Here is a 24,105-nt window from a genome sequence, read left to right on the forward strand (position 1 = left end):
CTGGACAATTCGATTTAAAGAGACGGAAAATGGAAATTGTGTTATTTGTTCACCTCAAAGTCATTCTAAACATATATGCAGGTTGCTACCCAGACTCACTGGAAATATGTGTCCGCAAAACACACAAAAAAGCACTATACCTACAAATCGTCAAAGTGTCCTGTTGAAATTAACACTAGAGGTATTAAAACTGACAACTTTTATTCCTTTCCACTCAAACTATTATTTACAGTATCAGAGTTTCAATTAAGAAAGCTTTCACTCAGTTGCACAATAACAAAATTCATAGCACAATATTTTGTTATGACTGTTTACATTTGAAAATGTATACTTTTAAATGTTAGCATCACATATACATCTTCATATGTATGGGTTTTCTAATGCAGTTGGTTTATCTGATATCTCACGCGATAAAACATTCCACTTGTGATGTGAAGAGTTCCAGTGCATGAAACTACAGTTTGACAAAACAGCTTAAAACGTGTTAAAGGATTAGTTCAATTCCAGAATAACATTTTCCTGATAATTAACCTACCCCCATGTCATTCAAGATGTTCTTGTCTGTCTTTCTTCAGTTGCAAAGAAAATAAATTATTTGAGGAAAGCATACCAGGATTTTTCTTCATATAATGGACTTGAATGGTGGCCAACGGGCCAAACTATAGTTTCACTGCAGCTTCAAAGGGCTCTACATGATCCCAGCCGAGGAATAAGGCTCTTATCTAGCATAACAATCTGTCATTTTCTAAACAAAATAAATAAATAAAATTCAATTTATATACTTTTTAAACACAAATCGATTGACAACACCATATATATATATATATGTATATGTATATGTATACCCCTTCAATTTAGCTTTTATAGAAAAAAATATTTTAAATATCTAACCTATTTTAAAATTGTGTTGTACAATGTGGGGCCTTCAGATCAACAAGGCTGAGAACCACTGCTTTAAATGCTCATTTCATAGATGAAGTTCCATCTCAATTCAACTGCTGAGCTTCTGCAAATTTATTTATCTATTTTTCTGCATTTGTACAACAGTTGAGGTCTTATAGATACAGGCCCAAAAATGCATCCTTTGCTGAAGGAAACAATAATTTCAGCAATCTTCTCCATCTGTTCCATGGCACGACAAAATCTAAAAGTAGAAATCCAATTCAACTTTAAACCGTATCCAAAATGTAGAGAAATGTTTGTATGCCTCAAAGTGTCATCTGTCCGACAAGATTGAGATCCATATGTCATCCGAGCTGGGCTGTGAGGGCATTTGTTGTTGATCTGTGTTAAGATTCAGAATAGCTGTGTTTGCCGCAGTGCCTGGGCAGAGCATTAGCTCTGGTGTTATTGAGTGGGTTTGCTTGGCCGCCTGGGCCATTGAACTTTGGAGGCTAATTCGAGATGCGACCTTCAAGCTGAGACAACATGAGTCCTGACAGTTCAATAAAAAGCTCTGTGCAGTGACAAAAAAAAAGCATCATACAGAAGGCCAAGGCTACAGGAACAAGTAACATCTTTTTTGCTTATCTCATTCAAAAGGTACACTCTAAAAATGCTGGGTTTTTACAACCCAAATTTGGGTCAAGTATGGACTAACCCAGCTTGGCCAGAACAGATGGGTACATGCATTGGCTGTGAGAGTGGCATTATATGCTACACGCATGGAAATGGCTTTTATTATCATGTTTGCCGCAGGTTCTATATAGAGACTGGTAATAAAACACTCAAATGACCAGCGAGATGTATCTTTTGAAATTTTGCACACATAATTATTTGTGTGTGTAATGAACATCTACATTGTTTTATGTATAATATGTGAGTGTTGAATGATGAGACCCTGTGGGGCTTTGTGTTTGGGAGCAGAAAGCTGTAAACAGCCTATCCCAGCTGATCTCTACTTTTAATGTTCTGATACAGCTGAGAACACACTACAGTTCCCATTCCATTCCACCGCTTTAGTCAGAATCCTCACTGCACACATCCAACACAGCAAACAAATTTAGACATGAATAACCACGTATAGAAAGCAGATGCCTTAACTAGATGAGTCATATACTTTGATTCCGGTACAGCCAAGTGCAGTCAATGCCTGAATAATGCATAAAAGGTATTGGAATAGCAAATCTTCTGCCTTTAAAGATAATGTCAGTTTATTTTTTAAATGTTAAAGTGCTTTCTCCTATCCAAGGTTAATTGTAAACCATAAATATTATGAAATTGATAGTTCTGGTCCTGGATACTGATTGGTCAATTCAGAATTCTGAAGGTGAGGAGTCGGGGTGGTGGAGGGATGCTAAAAGACTAGAAATAATGAAGGTAGGTCTGATTTGAATATTTATATGGGTTCTCTCTTGAGCTGATTAGATAGATTGGATAGATGGATGTGATTGCTGATGATGAATTGGCCGTGTTAATTATCTATGCGTGCTCCTCCCCAAATGTGTTAATAAAATATCACATAGTAATTGCTTTGATGCAAATGTTACAAAATAACATTTTACACTGGAATGCATCAGTCTTAAAATTCTGGTCAATACAGATACAGTAAGCTGATAATAAAAAATAAATAAATAAAAATCAAATCAAATAAATGATTTCATTACATGAATAAAATTTTTTTATTTATTTTACATATGATAACTGATACTTTGACAGTATTAAAAACTGACTAACATTTTGTTTGCATAAATTATTATAAAAAAAAAAACTAAATCATTTCAACAAATACAAAAAATTAACAGTGTTATAAAATTACTATTTTTCTAAAATGAACTTAATAGCAAAAAAATATAATAATAAAAAAGGGAATCTACATGAAAACAAATAACACTGAGAAATAAGCATGCTATATTTAAAAAATCCAATATCACTCAATATCAATAAATCTGTAATATTTACTTATATGGTACCAATATATTGTGCATCCCTAATTTAATTTTTAGTACAGCATCCTTTCACTGTGACTACAATAGAGTTTGGCCCCTTGTACACTGTTGCCTAAATTTAGCAGAGCTGGAATATTTGTCAATAAGCATTCAGGACTGGAACTCCCCAATTTAGACCAGTATTTTAAGTGTGAAAACATTCTGTTTGTGTTTGTAAAGCTAGCGGTCATATTAAATGAAATCATCAGTTTGTGCTTCAAGCTGTAGGCAGTGTGTTCGTCTTTAACCATGTATAGCTGGCCTTCACATGATACCATCAACACAGATAAAAGTGCATCTGCCTAACTGTGTGACGGTAGTCTGGATGGTGGAGGGTTACATGGGGTGCTTTCTGGATTAAACACAGCTGGTGGGTGTGTAGAACTGGAGGCATCTCAATGGGCGGCACTATCCTGACCTCCCCCCAGCCACTTCTCTGGAGCCACACAAGGTGTCAGCGCAGATTAGTGACTCCATGGAACTCTTGACTGCCGGCTGGCACTTAAAAAGTACTTTTAGCTGTCCCCTGCTGGCTAGTGATGCCCACAGTCTTTAACTGCTTTTGACTTAAAATTATCCATCCAAGTTTATTAGAAGCCCCAGGAGAAAGTGGGTCAAGACTGAGCTCACACCAACAGAAGTGGCAAAGCAGGAACACATTTACGAAATTGTAGAGTCCACTGAGAACTAGACAGGAAATGCTTAACACTGCAGACTGCTGCTGCTTTTGTTGTTTGCCACCAGCACCTATTGATAGCAACAATAGTTAGTTTAATTTGGATTACTAGTATTGATATTATTATTAAAGGAATAGTTTAACCAAAAATAAAAAAGTCTGTCATTTCTCACCCTCATTCATTGTTTATTCTCTCTGATGTGGAACATAAAATGACATATTTTGGAGGAGCTGGATAGTTCTGTACAATAAAAATGAACAGTTTTGCATACTTTAAAACTCAAGAAAAGGACAAAAAGTCCCATAAAAGTGGTCAATATTACTTGTGTGTGCTATACAAAGCTTTTGAAGACATACAATCATTGTTTGTAATGAGTAAACTAAAATTTAAAGGTGTAATTTCCTCTAGCAATGCCAAATAACATTGCAAAAATATATATATATTTTTTTAAACATTCCCCCCGTCTGCCAGTTGTTAAAACAAACACATAGTACCCTCTGTACTTACACCACTGGTTGAGGCAGCATTGCAGTGTCTGGCTTGTTGGATATGTATTGATTAGGCTTCCCGCAATAGACAGTGTTGACGGTGATACCGGTGTTACCGCCACATTTTGATGTAAGATGTTGTATTTTGTTGCTGCCAAACAGGCACTAATTCAAAAGTGAAAGTAAAATGCACATGGTGCTTTTAAGCTATATAAAAGTGAGGGAAAGAAAGGAAAAGAGAGAAAATTCAAATGAACAAAAAACACGTATAAAACGCTGCTGGCTTGGAAGAACCAATCATTTAATCATTAGTTTTTTCCCGGCTGACCTATTATGCAGTTCTGTCTTTATATTACATATTAAGATAAAATAGTAGAATTTATTTTTGCATTAAAAAATTTAAAATAAAAGAAATTAAGATAAAAGATAAGAAAGATAAAGAAAATAATACTTATCTTAATAAATCTCAATGAAAGACATTTTGCAACTATCAGAACCTTACTATCAAGATTACCTGATTCTTCACATCTAGGTTTAGGCCAAGGAAATGTTTCATTTGAACATGAAAGTGCTCTCTGTACCTCCCTCTCACTGCTGTTATCCTCACTATACTTTCTTCATATGTCAGCTTTTTCAGAAGTATGATTCATAGTTTTTTTCCCCACTGAATAGCAGTCCCTTTAAAAAAGAAATGAAGTGGGCAAGCAGGAATTTTCCCGCTGATTCTCCTAAAGGCTACAGGGGAGAGAGGTCCATCTCAACTGATCAATTCTCGATTTTGATGGTATGGATAAGAGAGGTAGCTGTCTAGCAAGTCTACATATTTTATTACTCTGATATTCCCCACTATGATGAATCTCTAGTCTTGGATAGACTGCAGCTCCCGACCTCCATGTGAGGTAGATTATGTTCTCTGATAAACAGTGTCAGGTGCCTAAGACCCCGGGATAAATCATAGTTGGTAACCCAAAGCAAAGCTTTGACTATCTATTACAGTAAATAATCTATTATTAAAGACTGCTGTATGAAATGTGTTGGCAGACTGGAAGGTTTTCTCTTTATGTATTCCTTCTTTTTCTAGCTTGTACTTATTTGAGCAATGTCTAAAACTTGGTATTACAAGCCCTTCCTGGGGGGTGGGGGTCAATGACTTAGGAAAAAAAACTGTCAGACCCAGTTCCTATGGGGTGTTATTCAGAATGACACTTTAACCCTTTAAGGAAAATGAAAATAAGAAACTACACCTTTCAATTGAATGTGTTAATTTAATACAACTATTATATTAAAAAATATATATGATGCATGTGGTAAAAAAAAAATACTGCTTTTAACTCCTTGCCCGTACTGTGCTACAGGCTATTTGGCATTGCAAACCACATTTATAAAATGATTGTGGAGCCATTTACATAGGATGCGTTCTTGGTTAAAAAACAGCTGAACGTAGCACAATGCAGTGGTGTCAAAAAACATTTATAACACTGCATCTTAAAAATGTGTTGCTCATTGTGTGAGATGCTGAAAAATTGCTCCAAGCCCTTTCAGTCCACATATAAGTCCACATTTTGGTGAAGCAATGCTGTGTAGACTATTAGTTAAGCAGTCTGTTGTGGAGCCAGCATCAATTTTGGGGGACTTTTCTTGGCAAATATTGATATATGTGATTAATTCTGATTTATTCAAATAAAAGGTTTAGTTTACAGCCCCACTTCAAATCGACATCAACTTGCAGTTACCTGTGAAGAGCTTTTGTATTTTGGAGCCTCTCCAGAGAATGCAGTGAAAGCAATCAGATCTCTCTTTGCTTTCCTCAACAGGTGTCCATGAACTGTGACTATGTGTTTGTGAATGGAAAAGAGACGCGTGGCTCCATGAACGCTCGAGTCATTTTCAGCTACGAGCACCTGAGTGCCCCTCTTGAGCTCACAGTCTGGGTGCCCAAACTGCCCCTTAAAGTGGAGCTCTCAGACAACAAACTGAGCTTCATCAAGGGCTGGAGGGTACCCATCCTACCTGACCGCAGGTAAGTCACGTCGATGAACTGAGTGTGCGATAATACTTGCACTTGTACTTTTTTATGTATATTGATTTAGCGCTTCTAATGCATGTTTTCTTTTCTTTTGTTGCTTGTTTATTTCAGTCTTCTTAATACTTATCGGTGTTATGAGGGTGATAAAACAGTGTTATAGTTTAATTAGTGGAGTTGTTAAAAGCTTTAAAGCTGGGTCACTAAGGGCTGTGCTAGTTACAATGTGGCTATAGAGCTGATGCCGCATGAGACCGAAATGTCATTCTTCATACAGCCTGTTTACTGTGATTGTGACAAATTAATGCAGCGTGTTGTCACACCATGCACGGCAGAATATCAGCACAGGCATTTTTCATGAGGAACCTCTCCAGAATTGATCATGATGGAAAATATTCTGGTAACTCACTAGTATCATTATTGAGTCCCTTAAAGAGGTCTTTCTTTTTTATGTAAATCTCTAATAATTAAATTCATTCAAATGGCCCATTTAAAATGGAAATATGATCTGATTCGGTTATGCTAATCCAATTTGGGAGCAAATCGTCAATCTACATGTAGACTTCATGTAGGGCTGGTGGTGTGACGCATGTATGCAAGGATAGAAAAAAGTCAACCTTTAAAAATTCTGCTGTAGAGATTTATCTTTGTCACGTTGGTTCCTAAGCAACATTGGAACATTTAAAAACATATCAGAACAAATAAAAAAATAATTATCTTGATTGTGCATTAATGTAGAATTTATGTGTGTATAAAAAAAATATGTAGGAAACAGAAAAAATAGAATATATCACTGTATGAATAATTTATTCTCATTAACTGTGTGTGTGTTTGTGTGTGCTAGGAAGCATTTAGCTCACTTCATTAAATATAGATTGAAGTTCACTGTTAGCACGCCATTGTATGCAAAGTCTCTCAGTGCTGTTATGATTTCAGTGTTTTTTTTTTGTTTGTTTCATACAAACAAGACACACACACGACACAAGTATGTCATTACATTTGCATTTGACCTCAATTTGAGTGCCTTTGATTTCGCTTCCTCCCAGGACCCAAGATCTCCTAGGCTTTGTTCACACGTACAATCTCAGTGTGATCAGTTCCAAATCTGATTTGTTTTCCAGTTCTGATCTTTGTCCCAGTATCTGCACTGGCGTTTTGCAACTTAAGAAATAAAATCTGCTGAATTTGCCAAAAGGCATAAGATAATAGGTGCCACTATGTAAGGAAAGAGAAGATGACAAAACTGAACATTTTGTCTCTGTTCATATTTATCCTGACATCTTGAGCTACGATGCATAAGAACCAACCAGGGTACCAGCTGATCCTGATTAATCTCATGATTTCTTTCAGTTCCTTTTTAAATAGAATAACTTTAGAAGAAGATTTTTCAGAAAATAATGTGTGTGTAAATAATGTAAGCTTATAAATTTGTGTGGACGATGACACTAATAGCGTAGTATAATAGTAGTCTGTTTTTGACCTGGAAAATGGTTTGTTTTAAAGAGAACCTAATAAAATTAAGGTTGACATGAAATTTATATGTTGTCCTATATACATTTTACACACTTCAGTAAAAGAAAATGGTAACACTTTAATTACACATTAAAGGGATAGTTCACCCAAAAATAATATGAACAAACAACTAACCAGATGTGAAAAGACCACAGAATCCACTGCCTATTTAAAAATAGCTTATTCTTATTTCCCTTTTCTCCTCCTTTCTTCCCTCCTCTGCTCAGTCAATTTTTTTCCACTACACTGCCCAAAGGTTGGACATGTCATTTGGCAGGTTTCTTGCGTTGGGCTTCCACACAGATTGATCGATGTAGCTCACTACACTGGTGAAACAGTGATGTGACTGCAAAACTGGACACTGATTTTTATTGGATGACCAGGTTCGCGTGCATGAAATCTCCATGAAAACTCGTAATGAGTTCAAGCAAAGCTCCACTCTTGAGGTGTGACTTCTGCTCTGAAACTCATATTAACCTGTATGAGGAGAAAAGAGAGTACAACTGTCCTCAAGAACACAGAGAGCTTCTTTCTGCCTTGTTCAGAACTCTTCAACTGATGCAATAGCCTCTTGTTTTTCACCTCCATGCCAAAGGGAGCCTGTTTTTAACTCAGAAGAGTGCTGATCGCCAATAGCTTTCTACTTTCATAAGTCTTCTACTTCTGCATTTGTGTGCCTGTCAATCTTTTTTTGTTGCTGAGAAGTAGCAGTGTGGCTCCTTACATGATAACACAATGCTTTACATTCAGCTCAATTTAGGCTAATTGATGGGCAGGACATGCTTTGTCATTCACAGGCAGACAGCTGTCTCTACATCTCCAGTTATCTGATTAATTAGTTATGTGTGTGGAATGGTTGAAGTGGCATTCAGCTTTCAAGATCCAGTCAGCCCTTATCCTGCTTCCTCTCACTTACTTCACGTGGTGTCAAGCTGCTGAAGGAGCAGATTAGATATATTGAATGTGATTGAATGTGATGGTATGCCATACAAGAGTTCAATTCAATTCAATTCAAGTTTATTTGTATAGCGCTTTTTACAATACAAATCGTTACAAAGCAACTTTACAGAAAATTATGTTTCTACAATATTTAGTAGTAGCTAGTAGTTTGTGCACGTTTGACAGGATTTTAGAAAAATAAAAATAATAATAATAATACAAGACGTAGTCAGCTAGATGATGAACTATCAATATTATTAATTAATAGTAATTATATGATGCAGTCACACATGTAGCAATAAGTGTTAGTTCTGTTTGTTGATTCAAGGTGGGGATCATCTGGGGTCCTCTGAGGGTCAGCATCATCTCTTCTCAGGTGTCCTGGTTCCAGACTGGAGCTTGTGTAAATCCTAGTTCCCTTTCGAAAGGGAACTCTACACTACGTCAGAATGACGCTTTGGGGAACGCCTCAGGCGTGACAGGTGTCTGAAATCACTATCAAATCACGGCAATCATAATGACCGGCGACAGCCCGTGAATCATTAACGTGAATGATTAACGTGCGACCTGCAAGTATAAAAGGGAGCCTTGCAAACATGACAAACATCTTTTCGTCTTCAGGGACTGTCTGTTTGATATCGCTGGAAAAGTCGGCAAAGAAAATGAAACGCACGGAGAAGGCTGAAAGCTTCAGGAAGTGTGCGGATCCGTGCCCAAGGTATTTGACGCCGGGTGATTCACACGAACTGTGCGTTCTCTGTCTGGGCAAAGAGCATGCACAGGCAGCTCTTGAGGGAGCTGTCTGTGCAAACTGTGAGCGTTTTGCTTTGAAAACGCTCCGCTCTCATCTAGCCTTCTTCTCGAGTGAGGAGGGCTCACCATCTGTACCTCGTGGCTCAGGTCCCGCTCGCGCTGAGGCAGAGCGGCGACTCGCATCATGGGGTTCCCAGAGGGATCTCGCCGATCGTCTTGAGAGGGGTGTTAACCTCTCAGATGATTCGGCGGATGACGAGGGTGAGTTGCAGGTGGATGACGAAGAGGATTTTTCTCCTACTGTTCCTGCAACAGATGCTCTTCAGGACGGGCAGGTGATGGATGAGGAGGAGGTCATTCAGGTGGACCCTGAACCCTCTCAGCCACTCTGCCCCGTGTATGCTGAGCTGCTGGATGTAATGGAACGCGCCACTGACAGGTTGCAACTGCCATGGCGGCGCGTTAGGGGAGAAGTTGTTCATGGCAGGCTGGACGATCGATTTCTCCCCGGCCATAGACCACCAGCTCAGGCGAGCCTTCCATTTCTTCCTGATCTCCATACTGAGATCGAGAGGGCATGGAAGAACCCATACTTTGCTCGGATCCACCGACATCAGCGGGCTAGTTTCGCTGATGTTGAGGGGATCGGCGAGTATGGGTATGTGTCGATGCCGCCCATTGACGAGACGTTTGCGAACCATCTCGTGTCTGGGCGGGCGTCGATACTGAGTGCTCCAGCCCTGCCATCCAAACCGCTCAAGACCACAGCGCGTTTGAATGGCAGAGCATACACGGCAGCGGGTCAGGCCGGTGCTGCCCTGCACACTATGGCGGTGTTGCAGGCGTACCAGGCCGACCTGCTGGGGGATCTCGACCAGGGGGCAGGGCTGTCCCCTGAGGCGGTGGCTGAGCTGCGCCGCACCACAGATCTTGCTCTCCGGGCCACTAAACAGACTGCCGCTTCGATCGGTCGATCGATGGCGGCAATGGTGGCCACGGAGAGGCATCTGTGGTTGAACCTGGCTGGCATCGGGGAGAAAGAGAAGGCCTTTCTCCTTGATGCACCGGTTTCGCCCTCTGAACTTTTTGGCACCTCCGTGGAGGCGGTGGTTGGAAAGTTCAGGGAGGCGAAGGCGCGCTCAGCGGCGTTTAAGACCTGTATACCGCTGAGATCCGGATCCGAGCCCAGACAGGCGAGAGAGCCTGGCCCTTCACGACCTGAGGGCCGTAGACAGGGCCAGAGAGCTAGTGTCGCCTCTCGTGCACCCCCTCCATGTAGGAGCAGGTCACAGAGGAGGCGTGACTCCCGCAGGAAAAAGAAGGATCTGAGGGAGGTGATCCAGTACAAACGATCACAGGGTTAGTGATGGATCATCTCCTGGAGGGCTGTTACTATCCTAGCCCTCTCCTCTTTTTCCCGACCCCCCAGGTGTTTCTTACACCAGGCCTGGGGCTGGGTCTAGGATGAGAACAAGGTTCTGATGGCCCGCCTCGGCTTGGTTGGTGAGAGCGCCTCTTTCAGGCATGTAAAGTGATGGCCCCCAGGTTCATAGAGAACTCTCTGGCGAGTCTTCACTCTGCACGCCGCAGGTGAACTGGTTGGTTTTTAATATAATTTCTGTGTGTATACTAACACTGATTTGTATTTCTCTACAGACCTTGTTCCCTGTATAGACCTAGGGAGTCATTCTTAGAGGAGCAATGAGGTAAGGTATTGGAACTTCAGGGCCCTGAAGCCCCCCCCAGCTTGTGGCTAGAACGATTTAGGGAGAAGCTCAAAAAAAAGATTTGACTCCCGTGTGAGTAGGTGATGGCCTTCCTGTCATGACATTTTTATGCATGGAGGGCCACCACTCATTTCTATGTTAGCCTCAGGGCTTTAAGCCGCCTAGGGGTAGAGTAGTTGGTCTTCCTAAAAAAAAAAAAAAAAAACTTTTTTACTTTAGGTTTAGACTGACGCTGGCGCTTCAGATAGATCTTATGTCCTACCTTTCGGTTTGTGACATTGGTATCCTGAGTACTTCGCTCCCCTGGCAGTAGGTTGAGTGTTTCACAGCCTCTCAATCAAGTAGGCTGTGGCTCCTCCGAGCCCTCAGGTAGATCTATGCTTGTAGGTCGGCCCTAACCCGGGCCGCCTCTGTAGCTGGCCTAGGCTATGTTTGGGATGTTGGAGGCGTTTTGCTAAGTATAGCTGCCGCATTTTATTATGTGTAGGCTTCCTCCCCGAGATTTCAGCCTCCTCCCTTAAATGGGAGTTGTTGGCCAAAGCCCGCCCCTTTCACTGCATTCAGGGGTGATAGAGTAATGCAGGGTGGTAGTTGAGGTATGATCCTTCAGGCGGGTCAGGCTGTCTTTCGCTCTGCGATGTGATAGTTTGCCAGACCCTGCCGAACAGAGCTACTTGTTTTTAGGCCTCTAGAGCTGGCTCCACTCAGCCCGTTGAGCTGAACCGCTCGGACGATGGGTGAAAGTTGGTTGGCTTGCAAGCAAGCTCCGCTCCCCCAGGCTGGGCACAGGACAAATCCCTGTCACCCTTTGGAGCCACTTGCAGGCCCGCTCCCTGTCTAACATTTCAGGGGCATATGGTGTTACTCCCCCGCTAACGCAGGGTAGTTTTGAGTAATCCATTCTCAGCTCTGTATTATCTACCTCACACCATGATGGCTCCGTTTGAGCAGGGAGTTCTAACTACATTTCATTCCGGTATTTGAACTCCGCTCCCTTGAAGCCAGAGCATTGCCATGAGCTGATGCCCTTGCATTTAGTAGGTAGGCCCTTAAAATGGGGCCTCCACTAGGCAGAGTGGCGTATGTTGTACTCCCCTGCTATGAGGGTATTGCTTTTTGCTGAGTACACTGCCTTTGGCAATGTGATTAGGTACCAGGATGCTGTAAGCGCTGTAGTAACAGTTTTTCTGCCTTGAAGGCTGCACAGTTAGGTAGTAGGCCCCAGCAGGCCTCCTTGACTGGGTAACCCCTAAGATAGGGCTCCTAGGCCAGCTCACCTTTGGTGGTTGGCCCTGGTAGTTTGGGCAGAAGACTCACTACCGAGTAGTAGGTCTTAACAGGCCTCCTCGGAGGTGGGTCACAACATTGTGGAGCATACACTAGGTCAAAACTTTAGGAAAGTTTTTTATTAGTATGGTTCCAGCAGTGTTCATTAAAGTAGCAGAAAGACTCGCTATCAGCTAGTAGGCTCGACCGGGCCTCCCTGTTAGGCGAGTCCCCAGCAGCAGTACACATCCAGCTGATTAGACCGTTTCAGGAAGTAGGCCTCTTCAGGCCTCCCTGAAGATGGGCTCCCACATTTTTTGTGGAGATCAGGTAGTAGGCTTTACTAGGCCTCCCTGAGGGCTGAATCCCTCATACTGTGGTACTAAGTGGCCCTGAGGTTGAACTATCAGGTAGTAGGCCTCATAAGGCCTCCCTGAAGGCAAAGCCCCATAGACAGTCAACTGGACTGCCAGTCTGGCCCACTGTCAGCTGTGGTTTTCAGGTAGTAGGCCTCTCCAGGCCTCCCTGAAAGTAAGCTCCTTCATTTCATGGTTATCTGGTAGTAGGCCTCACCAGGCCTCCCTGGAGTTGAGTTCCAACATACTTTGAGTTTCCACTTAATGTGGGTTTTCTGGTAATGGGTAGTAGGCCTCTCTAGGCCTCTCTGTAAGCGAACTCCTATGTACTGTGGTAGGCTTCACTAGGCCTCCCTTAAGTTGAGCTCCCAGGTTTTGTGGTTGTCATGTAGTAGGCCTCTCCAGGCCTCTCTGTAAGTGAACTCCCATGCGCTGTGGTTATCAGGTAGTAGGCCTCACTAGGCCTCCCTGAAGTTGAGCTCCCACATACTGTGGTTATCATGTAGTAGGCCTCTCCAGGCCTCCTTGGAAGGTTAGCTCCCACTTACTGTGTGTTCCACTGAGCATGGTTTTTCAGGTAGTAGGCCTCTCCAGGCCTCTCTGAAAGTGAGCTGTCACGTTTTATGGTTATCAGATAGTAGGCTGCACCAGGCCTCTCTGATGGTGAGCTCCCACATACTGTGGTTGTCAGGTAGTAGGCCTCTCCAGGTCTCCCTGAGTAGTTTCACAGTGGTGCTGGGTTTTGTAAGCTAGTGGCCGCTTACTTTCAGTTTAGCAGACCTTGTCAGGCAGCTACCAAAGGTGAGCTTGCGCCCTGGCTCGACTCAAGTTTTTATTCTCTGCTACGGGTTCCCTCCTGGAACCTCTTTATCTTGCTACAGCCTGGTTGCCTACCAGGTAGATCTAATGCTCCCCTCACTGAGGGTCAGTATGAGTATGTGGTCTCCTGAGTCTGATCAGTCGGTCGTAGGCCTCTCATGAGGCCTCCCAGTTAGATCAGTCCTTAGGCCCTCACAGGCCTCCTTAGTGTTTTGAAACACAAACACTGGGTTGATCCGTGGATCGAGTAGAGAAACTCCCCTCGCTGGCAAGGGTTGTAATGCACTATGCTGAGTCATACTCTCCAGGATATCCCGTCTCTGAGATCCGGTCCGAGTGGTTCACTGCCTGCTTCGCAGTCCCTCGGGTTGGATGCCTTCCTAAAGGCAAGTGTCCAGAGGCTCTGTCTTCGGACAGACAGGAAGTGGCCAGACTATAGTGTCTTGTATGGTGACACCAGGTCAGGCCTGCCTGGTGGCATTTCAGGTGGCACGTTCCCCTGAATAGTGACTGGCTGGGGTTCCCTCAGGTTCCCTAGCCACATTCCCTAGAAGGGACCCCTTCTAAGAAGTTGAAGTGTGGTCCTAGGCCCTTGAGCAGGCCCAGGTAGACCTTTCACTAAAACTATGTTTATGGAGGTTTTTCTGTGGTATCATATAGCTTGGGCTATGACCGTAGGGAGTGCTGTCACTGACAGCCCAGTGTGACCTGAGGGTGAGTGGTTTTAGCGTTTCATTTGAATTTGCTAGTTCTGTCAGTTGTCACTGCCGCTTGGCAGGCACTCCCCTTAGCATGGTGGCGTTGGTATATCGTTCCCCAAAGCGTCATTCTGACGTAGTGTAGAGTTCCCTTTCGAAAGGGAACGTCTCAGGTTACGACTGTAACCTATGTTCCCTGAGAACAGGGAACGAGACACTACGTCTTCCTGCCATGCCTCGGGGCCTGCCTGCAACAGTCCCTTCAGACGATAGGATGTTTGTCATGTTTGCAAGGCTCCCTTTTATACTTGCAGGTCACACGTTAATCATTCACGTTAATGATTCACGGGCTGTCGCCGGTCATTATGATTGCCGTGATTTGATAGTGATTTCAGACACCTGTCACGCCTAAGGCGTTCCCCAAAGCGTCATTCTGACGTAGTGTCTCGTTCCCTGTTCTCAGGGAACATAGGTTACAGTCGTAACCTGAGACGTTACATCCCGTGGCAAAACATAGAAACAAAATAGAGACATCATTAGCATAGCTGCTGATCCAACAAAGTAAAATTAGTTTAACCCAAGCTAAAGAATAAAAATGCAGATGCAACTACACTCACAATTTAAGAGATACATTATTCGAATGCTTGGCGAAAGAGATGCGTTTTTAATCTAGATTTAAACCGAGAGAGTGTGTCTGAACCCCGAACATTATCAGGAAGGCTATTCCAGAGTTTGGGAGCCAAATGTGAAAAAGCTCTACCTCCTTTAGTGGACTTTGCTATCCTAGGAACTACCAAAAGTCCAGCGTTTTGTGACCTTAGGGTGCGTGATGGGTTGTAGCGTGGTATAAGGCTAGTTAGGTATGCAGGAGCTAAACCATTTAGGGCCTTATAGGTAAGTAATGATAATTTGTAACTGATACGGAACTTAATAGGTAGCCAGTGCAGAGACTGTAAAATTGGGGTAATATGATCATATTTTCTTGACCTGGTAAGGACTCTAGCTGCTGCATTTTGGACTACCTGTAGCTTGTTTATTGACGAAGCAGGACAACCACCTAGAAGTGCAAAACAGATAACAGAAACAGATAACATGTTTCGTAGCTTGGCAATGTTTCTAAGATGGAAGAATGCAGTTTTTGTAACATTGGAAATATGATTTTCAAAAGACAAATTGCTGTCCAATATAACACCCAGATTTCTGACTGTAGAGGAAGTAACAGTACATCCCTCTAGTTGCAGATTGTAATCTACAAGATTCTGTGTGGTGTTTTTTGGTCCAATAATTAATATCTCTGTCTTATCCGAATTTAATTGGAGAAAATTATTTGTCATCCAATCTTTTACATTTTTAACACACTCTGTTAGCTTAGATAATTGGGAAGTTTCATCTGGTCTCGTTGAGATATATAGCTGAGTATCATCAGCATAACAGTGGAAGCTAATTCCGTATTTTCTAATAATATTACCAAGGGGCAACATGTATATTGAAAATAGAAGGGGACCTAGGACGGATCCTTGTGGCACTCCATATTTTACTGATGATAAATGAGATGACACCCCATTTAAGTAAACAAAATGGTAGCGATCGGACAGGTAGGATCTAAACCATCTTAGAGCTTGCCCTTGAATACCTGTATAGTTTTGTAATCGATCTATGAGTATGTCATGATCTATGGTGTCGAACGCAGCACTAAGATCAAGTAAGACTAGAAATGAGATGCAGCCTTGATCTGACGCAAGAAGCAGGTCATTTGTAATTTTAACAAGTGCAGTTTCTGTGCTATGGTGGGGCCTAAAACCTGACTGAAATTCTTCATACAGATCATTTTTATGCAGGAAGGTGCTCAATTGAGCAGACACAACTTTTTCTAAAATTTTAGACATGAATGGAAGATTTGAAATAGGCCTATAATTTGCCAGTACACTAGGATCTAGTTTTGGTTTCTTAATAAGAGGCTTGATAACCGCCAGCTTGAATGGTTTTGGGACGTGACCTAAAGATAACGACGAGTTAATGATATTGAGAAGCGGTTCTTCGGCTACAGGTAACAGCTCTTTTAGTAATTTAGTGGGTACAGGATCTAATAAACATGTTGTTGGTTTAGATACAGTGATAAGTTTATTTAGCTCTTCCTGTCCTATATGATGGATGAAACTGAAGTGTTAGACGCTGTAGAATCTACATTCGCTATTGTATTTCTAATGTTATCTATTTTATCAGTGAAGAAATTCATAAAGTCATTACTATTTAACGTTGGTGGAATATTTGAATCAGGTGGCGTCTGGTAATTTGTTAATTTAGCCACTGTGCTAAATAAAAACCTTGGATTGTTTTGGTTATTTTCAATGAGTTTGTGGATATGCTCTGCCCTAGCGGTTTTTAGAGCCTGTCTATAGCTGGACATACTGTTTTTCCATGCAATTTTAAAAACTTCCAAGTTAGTTTTTCTCCATTTGCGTTCAAGACTACGAGTTACTTTCTTGAGAGAGTGAGTATTACTGTTATACCATGGCACAGTACGTTTTTCTCTAACCTTTTTTCAATTTGATGGGGGCAACAGCTTCTAATGTATTAGAGAAAATAGTGCCCATGTTGTCAGTAATTTCATCTAATTCATGTGTATTTTTGGGTACAAATAGCAGTTGAGATAGATCAGGCAGGTTATTTGCGAATCTGTCTTTGGTGGCTGGAACAATAGTTCTGCCTAGACGGTAACGCTGAGACATATAGTTAATATCAGTTTTACGCAGCATGCACGATACAAGGAAATGGTCTGTAATATCATCACTTTGGGGTACAATATCTATAGCAGTAAGATCGATTCCATGCGATATAATTAGATCTAGTGTATGATTAAAACGATGAGTGGGCCCGGTGACATTTTGCTTGACTCCAAAGGAGTTTATTAGGTCAGTAAACGCAAGTCCTAATGTATCATTTGCATTATCAACGTGAATATTAAAATCTCCCATGATTATCAACTGTAACTAGAAGGTCTGAGAGGAAATCTGCAAATTCTTTTAGGAATTCTGTATACGGCCCTGGTGGTCTATACACAGTAGCCAGAGCAAGAGATACATTAGACTTCTTTTGCCTGTCTGACAGTGTAACATTTAGCAGAAGTATTTCAAAAGAGTTAAACCTGTATCCTGTTTTCTGGGTAACATTGAGAATATCACTATATATTGTTGCAACACCTCCGCCACGACCAGTCTGACGGGGCTCATGCTTATAACAGTAGATTGGTGGAGTAGACTCATTTAGACCAAAATAATCATTTGGTTTTAGCCAGGTTTCAGTCAAGCAGAGTACATCAAAACTATTTTCTGTGATCATTTCATTTACAATAACTGCTTTGTGTGTGAGTGATCTAATATTTATGAGCCCAAACTTTAAAAATTGTTTTTGTTCATTTACTTTACATTTTTCTGGATTAATTACGATAAGATTTTTTCTAGATCCTACATTATATTTGACCTCACTATTCGGGGAACAGACACAGTCTTAATAGTTTTTACAGCGCAAGTACTTTTATCATTTAAGCGGGTGGAACAAAACTCATCATAATAGTTATTAGAGAATTGTCTTACTAGTCACATGGAGCGAAGTGTCCTGGAGATGTTGTCAGAGAGCAGCTCCGCTCCGATTCTGCTGGGGTGTAATCCATCAGCGCGAAACAGCCTAGGACGCTCCCAGAAAAGGTTCCAGTTATTAACAAATAGCAGTTTCTGTTCTTTACACCATGACAACAACCATTCATTTAAAGCAAAAAGTCTACTGAACCTTTCGTGTCCTCGTCGATACGTGGGCAGTGGTCCTGACACGACGATCGTCGCCGCGGGCGTCGTGCTGCGAACCGTCTCGATCAGGCTGCTGAAGTCCCTCTTCAGCGTCTCCGTCTGCCGCAGCGTGGTGTCGTTAACCCCGGCGTGAAGCACGACCGCTCTGGGGCTCTCGTCGGCCTTCAGGATCGCGGGTATCTGCGCAGAAACATCGAGAACACGAGCACCAGGCAAACAATGAGTGTGCACTTTACCTTCAGCTAACGTAGCACTTACGTGTCGGACGATGGAGTCTCCGATGATCACAGCGTCGCGTCCTGTCTCGCGGAGGGGAGCGAAGCGGTTCCGGATGGAGATGTCGAAGGCAGGAGGGGGAGATGTCGAAGGCAGGAGGGGGAGAAGTCGTCGCCCAGGACCCGGCTCGCGTCCTCCGCTGTGGATGCACCCAGGGTCCGTGGTGTCCCGGCGTCGCAGTGAAGGACATCTGGGAAAATCGTGTCCTGGGTGCACCGGGCCTGTGCAGAGAAAAACACACGGAGTAGACGTGGTGGGACTGTTAGCAGATCGCTGTATACTTACCCCGGACTTGTGAGCGTCAGCCCGGGATGATTCCAGCGCGGCTCTCCGCTCTCTCAGCTGGGCCTGCCTCACCTCCAGGTCGCGAATCTGCTTTCCCACGGCCTCGAGCTCGAGCTGCACAGAGTGGAGACATTCATCCGCCATTAAAGCAAGTAACAGTGAGTACAGCAGTGGTAATGTGTGTGAATAGAGTATTAGCAATGTAAGCGCAGTTAGCTGCAACCACGCCGCTGATGCTAACGGGCTAAAAGCTAATAGCGGACCCGGGAGATCAAAATAAAACTAGTGATAGCAAGGCGCTCTAATTGTTTTTGTTGTAGAATACAATAGAGGATATATTCACACGTTATATAAACGGAAACGATGATGTATAAAATTGATTTTTGAGTTAAAAATAGTCAATGAAAAGAATATAGTGATGGAGCTCAAACGCAGTACAGCCGCCAACAACAAACAGGAAGTGACACCATCGATTAAATCAGAGTCACTGATGCAAAACCTTTCCTTAAACAGGTCTCCAGATGATGCACGTTTTGATGCTGGTAGTTCTAACAAATTTTGTGGGGGAATTCACAACAAATGGAGCATTGTTTATTTGCATGCACTTTCAATTATTTTAACAACTAATGCACTTGTAATATACAACTTAATTAGGTAATGTCACAAACTTGCCAAAAAAAACTGTGTTAACCGCAATTGCAATCTTGGAAACCAGGACAGTACACATTATGGCATCATCAACTAAAACTTTTGTGTGTGTGTGTGTGTGTGTGTGTGTGTGATTGTTTTTTGTTTCAGTGTGTCATGTTTGTGTTTATTTTGTTTGTGGTGTGTGTGTGTGTGTGTGTGTGTTGTTTTGTTTTTGTTTTTGTGTTGGCTAATTAAAGAGGGCAGTTTGAATAACCATGATATTTCAGGATGCGGAAGCAACTAATGGCCTTGAAGACTGACACTTTTTGCTCATCTCCTCCTCTACTTTGTAGCTACAATGTTAAAATCTACTCAGTTTTTTTTCTCTCTGTGTGTGTTTTTCCTAAAAGGTACATTTGTGATCAGGTCCATAGTCTGGTCATAGTCAGGTGATGAGGTCCATAGTCTAGCTCCATTTTACTGTATAAATTGGAGTTCAAAGTTCACCAAACTTAAATCAAAAGAAAAAAAAAGTGACAGACAAAAATGTACATTTTTGTGTACTTTGCACATGTAGGTGTACTTGCTCTTCCACATTATCATTCTTATGAATGGAAGTTAGTGGAACATAAATTCTAGTGTGAGTTTCTAATTTATAGAAAATCATAATGACCTCTCACTCATCTCCTCAGAACGGCCAGAGACAGCGATGACGATGATGATGATGACCGTAAAGTGAGCCGGGGATGTACCCTGCAGTACCAGAGAGCTCAGGTTAAGGTTCTGACCCAGTTCCACACAACCTCTACTGAAGGCACAAACCAGATGATCACTATGCTGGGTCCTGACTGGCAAGTGGATGTGACAGAGCTGGTACAAGACTCTCTGAAGGTGGTGGACGCCAGGGTGGCTGAGTTGGTGGACAGGACTGTGCTAGTGGCCAACGAGCTTGGATCATCCACTCTGAAGGTAGAATACAAATATAAACAGGTGGTGTTAATACAAGATTGATGTACTAATGGGAGGGGAGGAGGGGGTGGGGGGTTCATGTTTTGATGAGCTTTCAATACCATATAACAATGCAACTATTTAACCAACAATTTAATTCTGCTGTATTACATTCTTTTAATCCAATATTACTGGACATCGGTCCTTAATCATAGTTTTATACCTGTCAAAACATAATGCAAAATTATTTGCATTAACATTTATTTAATCCCATTTATGTTGTTTTATTATTCATTTTTTTATTTTATTATTATAACTTTTTTTTTAAATCAATAAGGGCTTCTATTAAAAGTTCTCACAATTGAATTTATCTAAGTTAGCTCTGTTGTTGTTTTTATCTTTTAATGCCCCTTTAGTATGGAATTACATTTGGTTCAATAAAAATGAATGTAACATTTTAAAACTGAATGTAACTTTTTCAGAAACTATCAAAAATATGCCATTACAAAAGAAGAAAAACACAATGAAAATGAAAAAAATGAACTCAGTCGCACAAATTTAAAAGGCTCTTCAAATATGCTTCATTCTTTGTTAATGTTTTTCAAAGATTCGTTTTCGCTAATCGTGGATTCTGAATGCATTGCCACAGATTTCGCTTATGCTTTGCAGTTTTTTGTTTGGTGTTTTGACACAAACTTCTTGTGGGGGCGGGCTTAACAGTGATCTACTCTGATTGGATAGTGAGCTTTTGATGGACAGGTGCTCTCTGACCGGGAAGTACAGACGCTTGAGATGAGCTCTTGTCCTTCAAGGCAGCTTGAAGTAAGCTTGTGTTACTGAATGACAATAATAACCCACAACAAACTGTTGCACACTGTAACATGAAAAACTTGTATCGATGTTGGTGACTTCAGTTACTCTGTGTCTTCTGAGAGCTCATCTTTACAGACTGAGACGATCGAAGGTCAAATATTATTTACATATTTAGTAATACAAGGCATGGCGTATTGCATAAAAATCACCGCAAGAGCTTTTATTTCTTTTTTTATTAATGCAGAGAACAAAAACATACAAAAGTATAAGCATACATCACAAAATATCAACCACAAAAACCAAAAAAACAATAAAGAATAAAATAAAACTAAAAAAAAGAGGGCCAAAATCTAAACAAAATTACACAAGAAGATCAAAGGCAGAGCAAATTCTAACAGTCCTTATAGCTTTCTTATTAGTAGATACTGAGATTACATTCAAATAGTTTTCCATTTTCTTTTAGGAAAATAGAGAAGACTGGTTTACAGTTGGAGAATTTGGAGTCATTCAGTAACACAAGCTTACTTCAAGCTGCCTTGAAGGACATGAGCTCATCTTTACAGACTGAGACGATCGAAAGTCAAATATAATTTACATATTTAGTATTACAAATCACCGCGAGAGCTTTCCAATATGTGCGCCACTGAGTGGCGTCTGTACTTCCCGGTAAGAGAGCACCTGTCCATCAAAAGCTCACTATCCAATCAGAGTAGATCACTGTTAAGCCCGCCCCCACGAGAAGTTTGTGTCAAAACACCAAACGAAAAACTGAGAAGCATAAGCGAAATCTGTGGCAATGCATTCAGAATCCACGATTAGCAAAAACAAATCTTTGAAAAACATTAACAAAGAATGAAGCATATTTGAAGAGCCTGTTAAATTTGTAACAGGTTACAAATTTATTTTTTTTTCTTTTGAAATGACATATTTTTGATAGTTTCTGAAAAAGTTACGTTAGTTTTATAACGTTACGTTCATTTTTATTGAACCAAATGTAATTCCATACTTTAGAAAGCTATTCATATGCATATTTAGTCCCAATAGGCAAATCAGAAACTGGGATGTTTGGGAAGAGAATTATCTGGGTTGTATAAAACTTCAATGGTGTTAAATTGGGGGAATCGTTCTTGAAAGTGAAGTTTTCTATTCCATTCAAGTAGCACACAATCAGTTCATTGTGTCCTAACAGAGGGAGATTTGATTGTTCTTGACAGCTTGATCAAACCTCTTCACAGTGTTGTCTGTATGTTTGGCTTCAGGAAGTGTTTGTTTTTCTACATAAATTTGAGCATAAAATAAAAAGTTTGCTAATTAAACTAGGGAAAACTGCAAAGGTCATTAATAATTAATGGCCCATGTAGAATTGGAATGTTTTTGCTGAATGTGAACTGAAAATAAACCACACTGAACACATAACATCACTTCACCCTTAGGAGAAAATAAATGGATAGGAAAGGAAAGGTATGAATAATGTTGTTTATAACTCATACCGGGGCTTTTTAGCTTATGTGTTGGGTCTTTGATCTTCATCTGCCATAGCACTCATCATCCACCTGTCACTATGACCTAAGCACAAAGACGCACAACCTTTAAGCTTTGATTATTTCTCGTGACACATTGTTTTGTAGAGCTTATGAACAGCAGAAAGTATTGATGACCTGTTCTTTGGTCTTGTGAATCGATCTAGAAAAGCATTAAGAGTACAAAAATAAACTTGCAGGCCTGAATTTATGTGTTTCCTACAACTTAATTGGCATGCCAGGTCTATCAAGTACAGTAATTAGGTTTTCGGGGAATAGGCAGACCCTTTTTAGCCCTTGAAGACACTGTATTCAAGCATCCAAAGATCTGGTTATTATACAAACATCAAAAGCTGGTATAACAGCAAGTGTAATAAAACTAATTGCAACCGCCTGGATACCAAACAAATGAGCCATTCTGGCAAGAATTTGTTTTTAATTTCCCTTTTTCTGTCTGTCATTCCTTTTCTCTGTTTCAAATGTGCTGTATCTTTAAAGCTTGCCTTGAACGCAAGAAATGAAAAATGCAGGAACAAAACAGTTCAGTTCAATTATACATTCATATGGTCTTTCTGCAACCGGAGGAAAGGAGATGGGATTGTATAGGACTGGATGGTCAATGAACTGTAACAGCCTGCTCCAAAACATTAGTGCAGCGGGACACAAACAATGTGCATCTGGGACATATGGATCGCAAGTCTAGGCTGGATTAGGAAAAGCCTGGGTTCAGTTCCCTGGCGTCCACCACACACTCAGAGATCACTGTGTGCGTCAGTGAAAGAAAACTGAAAAATGGATTGGATTGTGTTTTTATGCCAAAAGATGGCTGAGAATGGCCACTTCACAGACAAAATAAAATCAAAAGCATGGCTAGTGCATAAAACTACTGGAAATGGGTAATTTTGAAGCGGGAAGTAATAGTAGGTTGGATGAAAATGTTTGCTGCAGAGCTTGGAGATTTTTGAACACCATTAAAAGTCATTATGGACTTTATTAGGCTAAATTGATAATGAAAAATTTGCTTCACTCCTTCCTATGTGGTTAAGTGTAACCAGCTTTGCTGTGATTAAGCCAAGTACATGAAGGTAATATAATTGTTCTTTGTTTGGAATAGCTGTAATTGAAAAGGAAATATAATTAACTCAGTACACAAATACCATTCTGACATTTATGGATGATGACAAAGCAAGAACAACTTCCGTTTCTGTCAACATCTTTAAGTGTTCTTTACTAGTCATAATTCTTTAAACTTCTGTTTGTTATGGAGAGACTGAAGAGTCAGCTACTGGCAATGGTTTAGTCTTTTTTAAAATTAATCCAAGCTCTATGTATTTCTCTCTCTGATTATGTCTTTCTTGAGGCAAATAAAACACTCCACGGAGGCTGATTTGTTCTTGTCTTGCAAAAAGCGAGTTCAAGTTAATCTTCCCAAATTATGAAAAGTGAAAAACCATCCCTATATTGCGGCTGGTTTTATCTAACTTGACGCTTTGTGGCTCTTGGGATTGCCAGGGTCTCATGGTTCAGCAAAGATACACACACACACACACAAAAAAAGAATTTCTGACCCTCTCCTAGTCATGCCTCCCCACTTGACTTTTCACTTGATAAATCCCTGGTGACCTTTAACGGTGGTGGGAGGTGA

General features: G+C 41.1%; 1 protein-coding gene across 2 annotated transcripts in view; it reads left to right on the forward strand.

Moving 5' to 3' along the window:
- LOC132136496 (transmembrane protein 132E) overlaps positions 1 to 24,105 on the forward strand; it is a 378,370-nt gene that overhangs the window by 348,449 nt on the left and 5,816 nt on the right. For both annotated transcript variants that reach the window (XM_059547244.1, XM_059547243.1), the window contains 2 exons: positions 5,907 to 6,112; positions 19,872 to 20,148. In XM_059547244.1, coding sequence (XP_059403227.1) covers positions 5,907 to 6,112; positions 19,872 to 20,148 — 483 coding nt within the window. The remainder of the gene's footprint in view (positions 1 to 5,906; positions 6,113 to 19,871; positions 20,149 to 24,105) is intronic.

The sequence above is a fragment of the Carassius carassius genome, chromosome 4 (assembly GCF_963082965.1).
Source record: "Carassius carassius chromosome 4, fCarCar2.1, whole genome shotgun sequence".
NCBI lineage: Eukaryota > Metazoa > Chordata > Actinopteri > Cypriniformes > Cyprinidae > Carassius > Carassius carassius.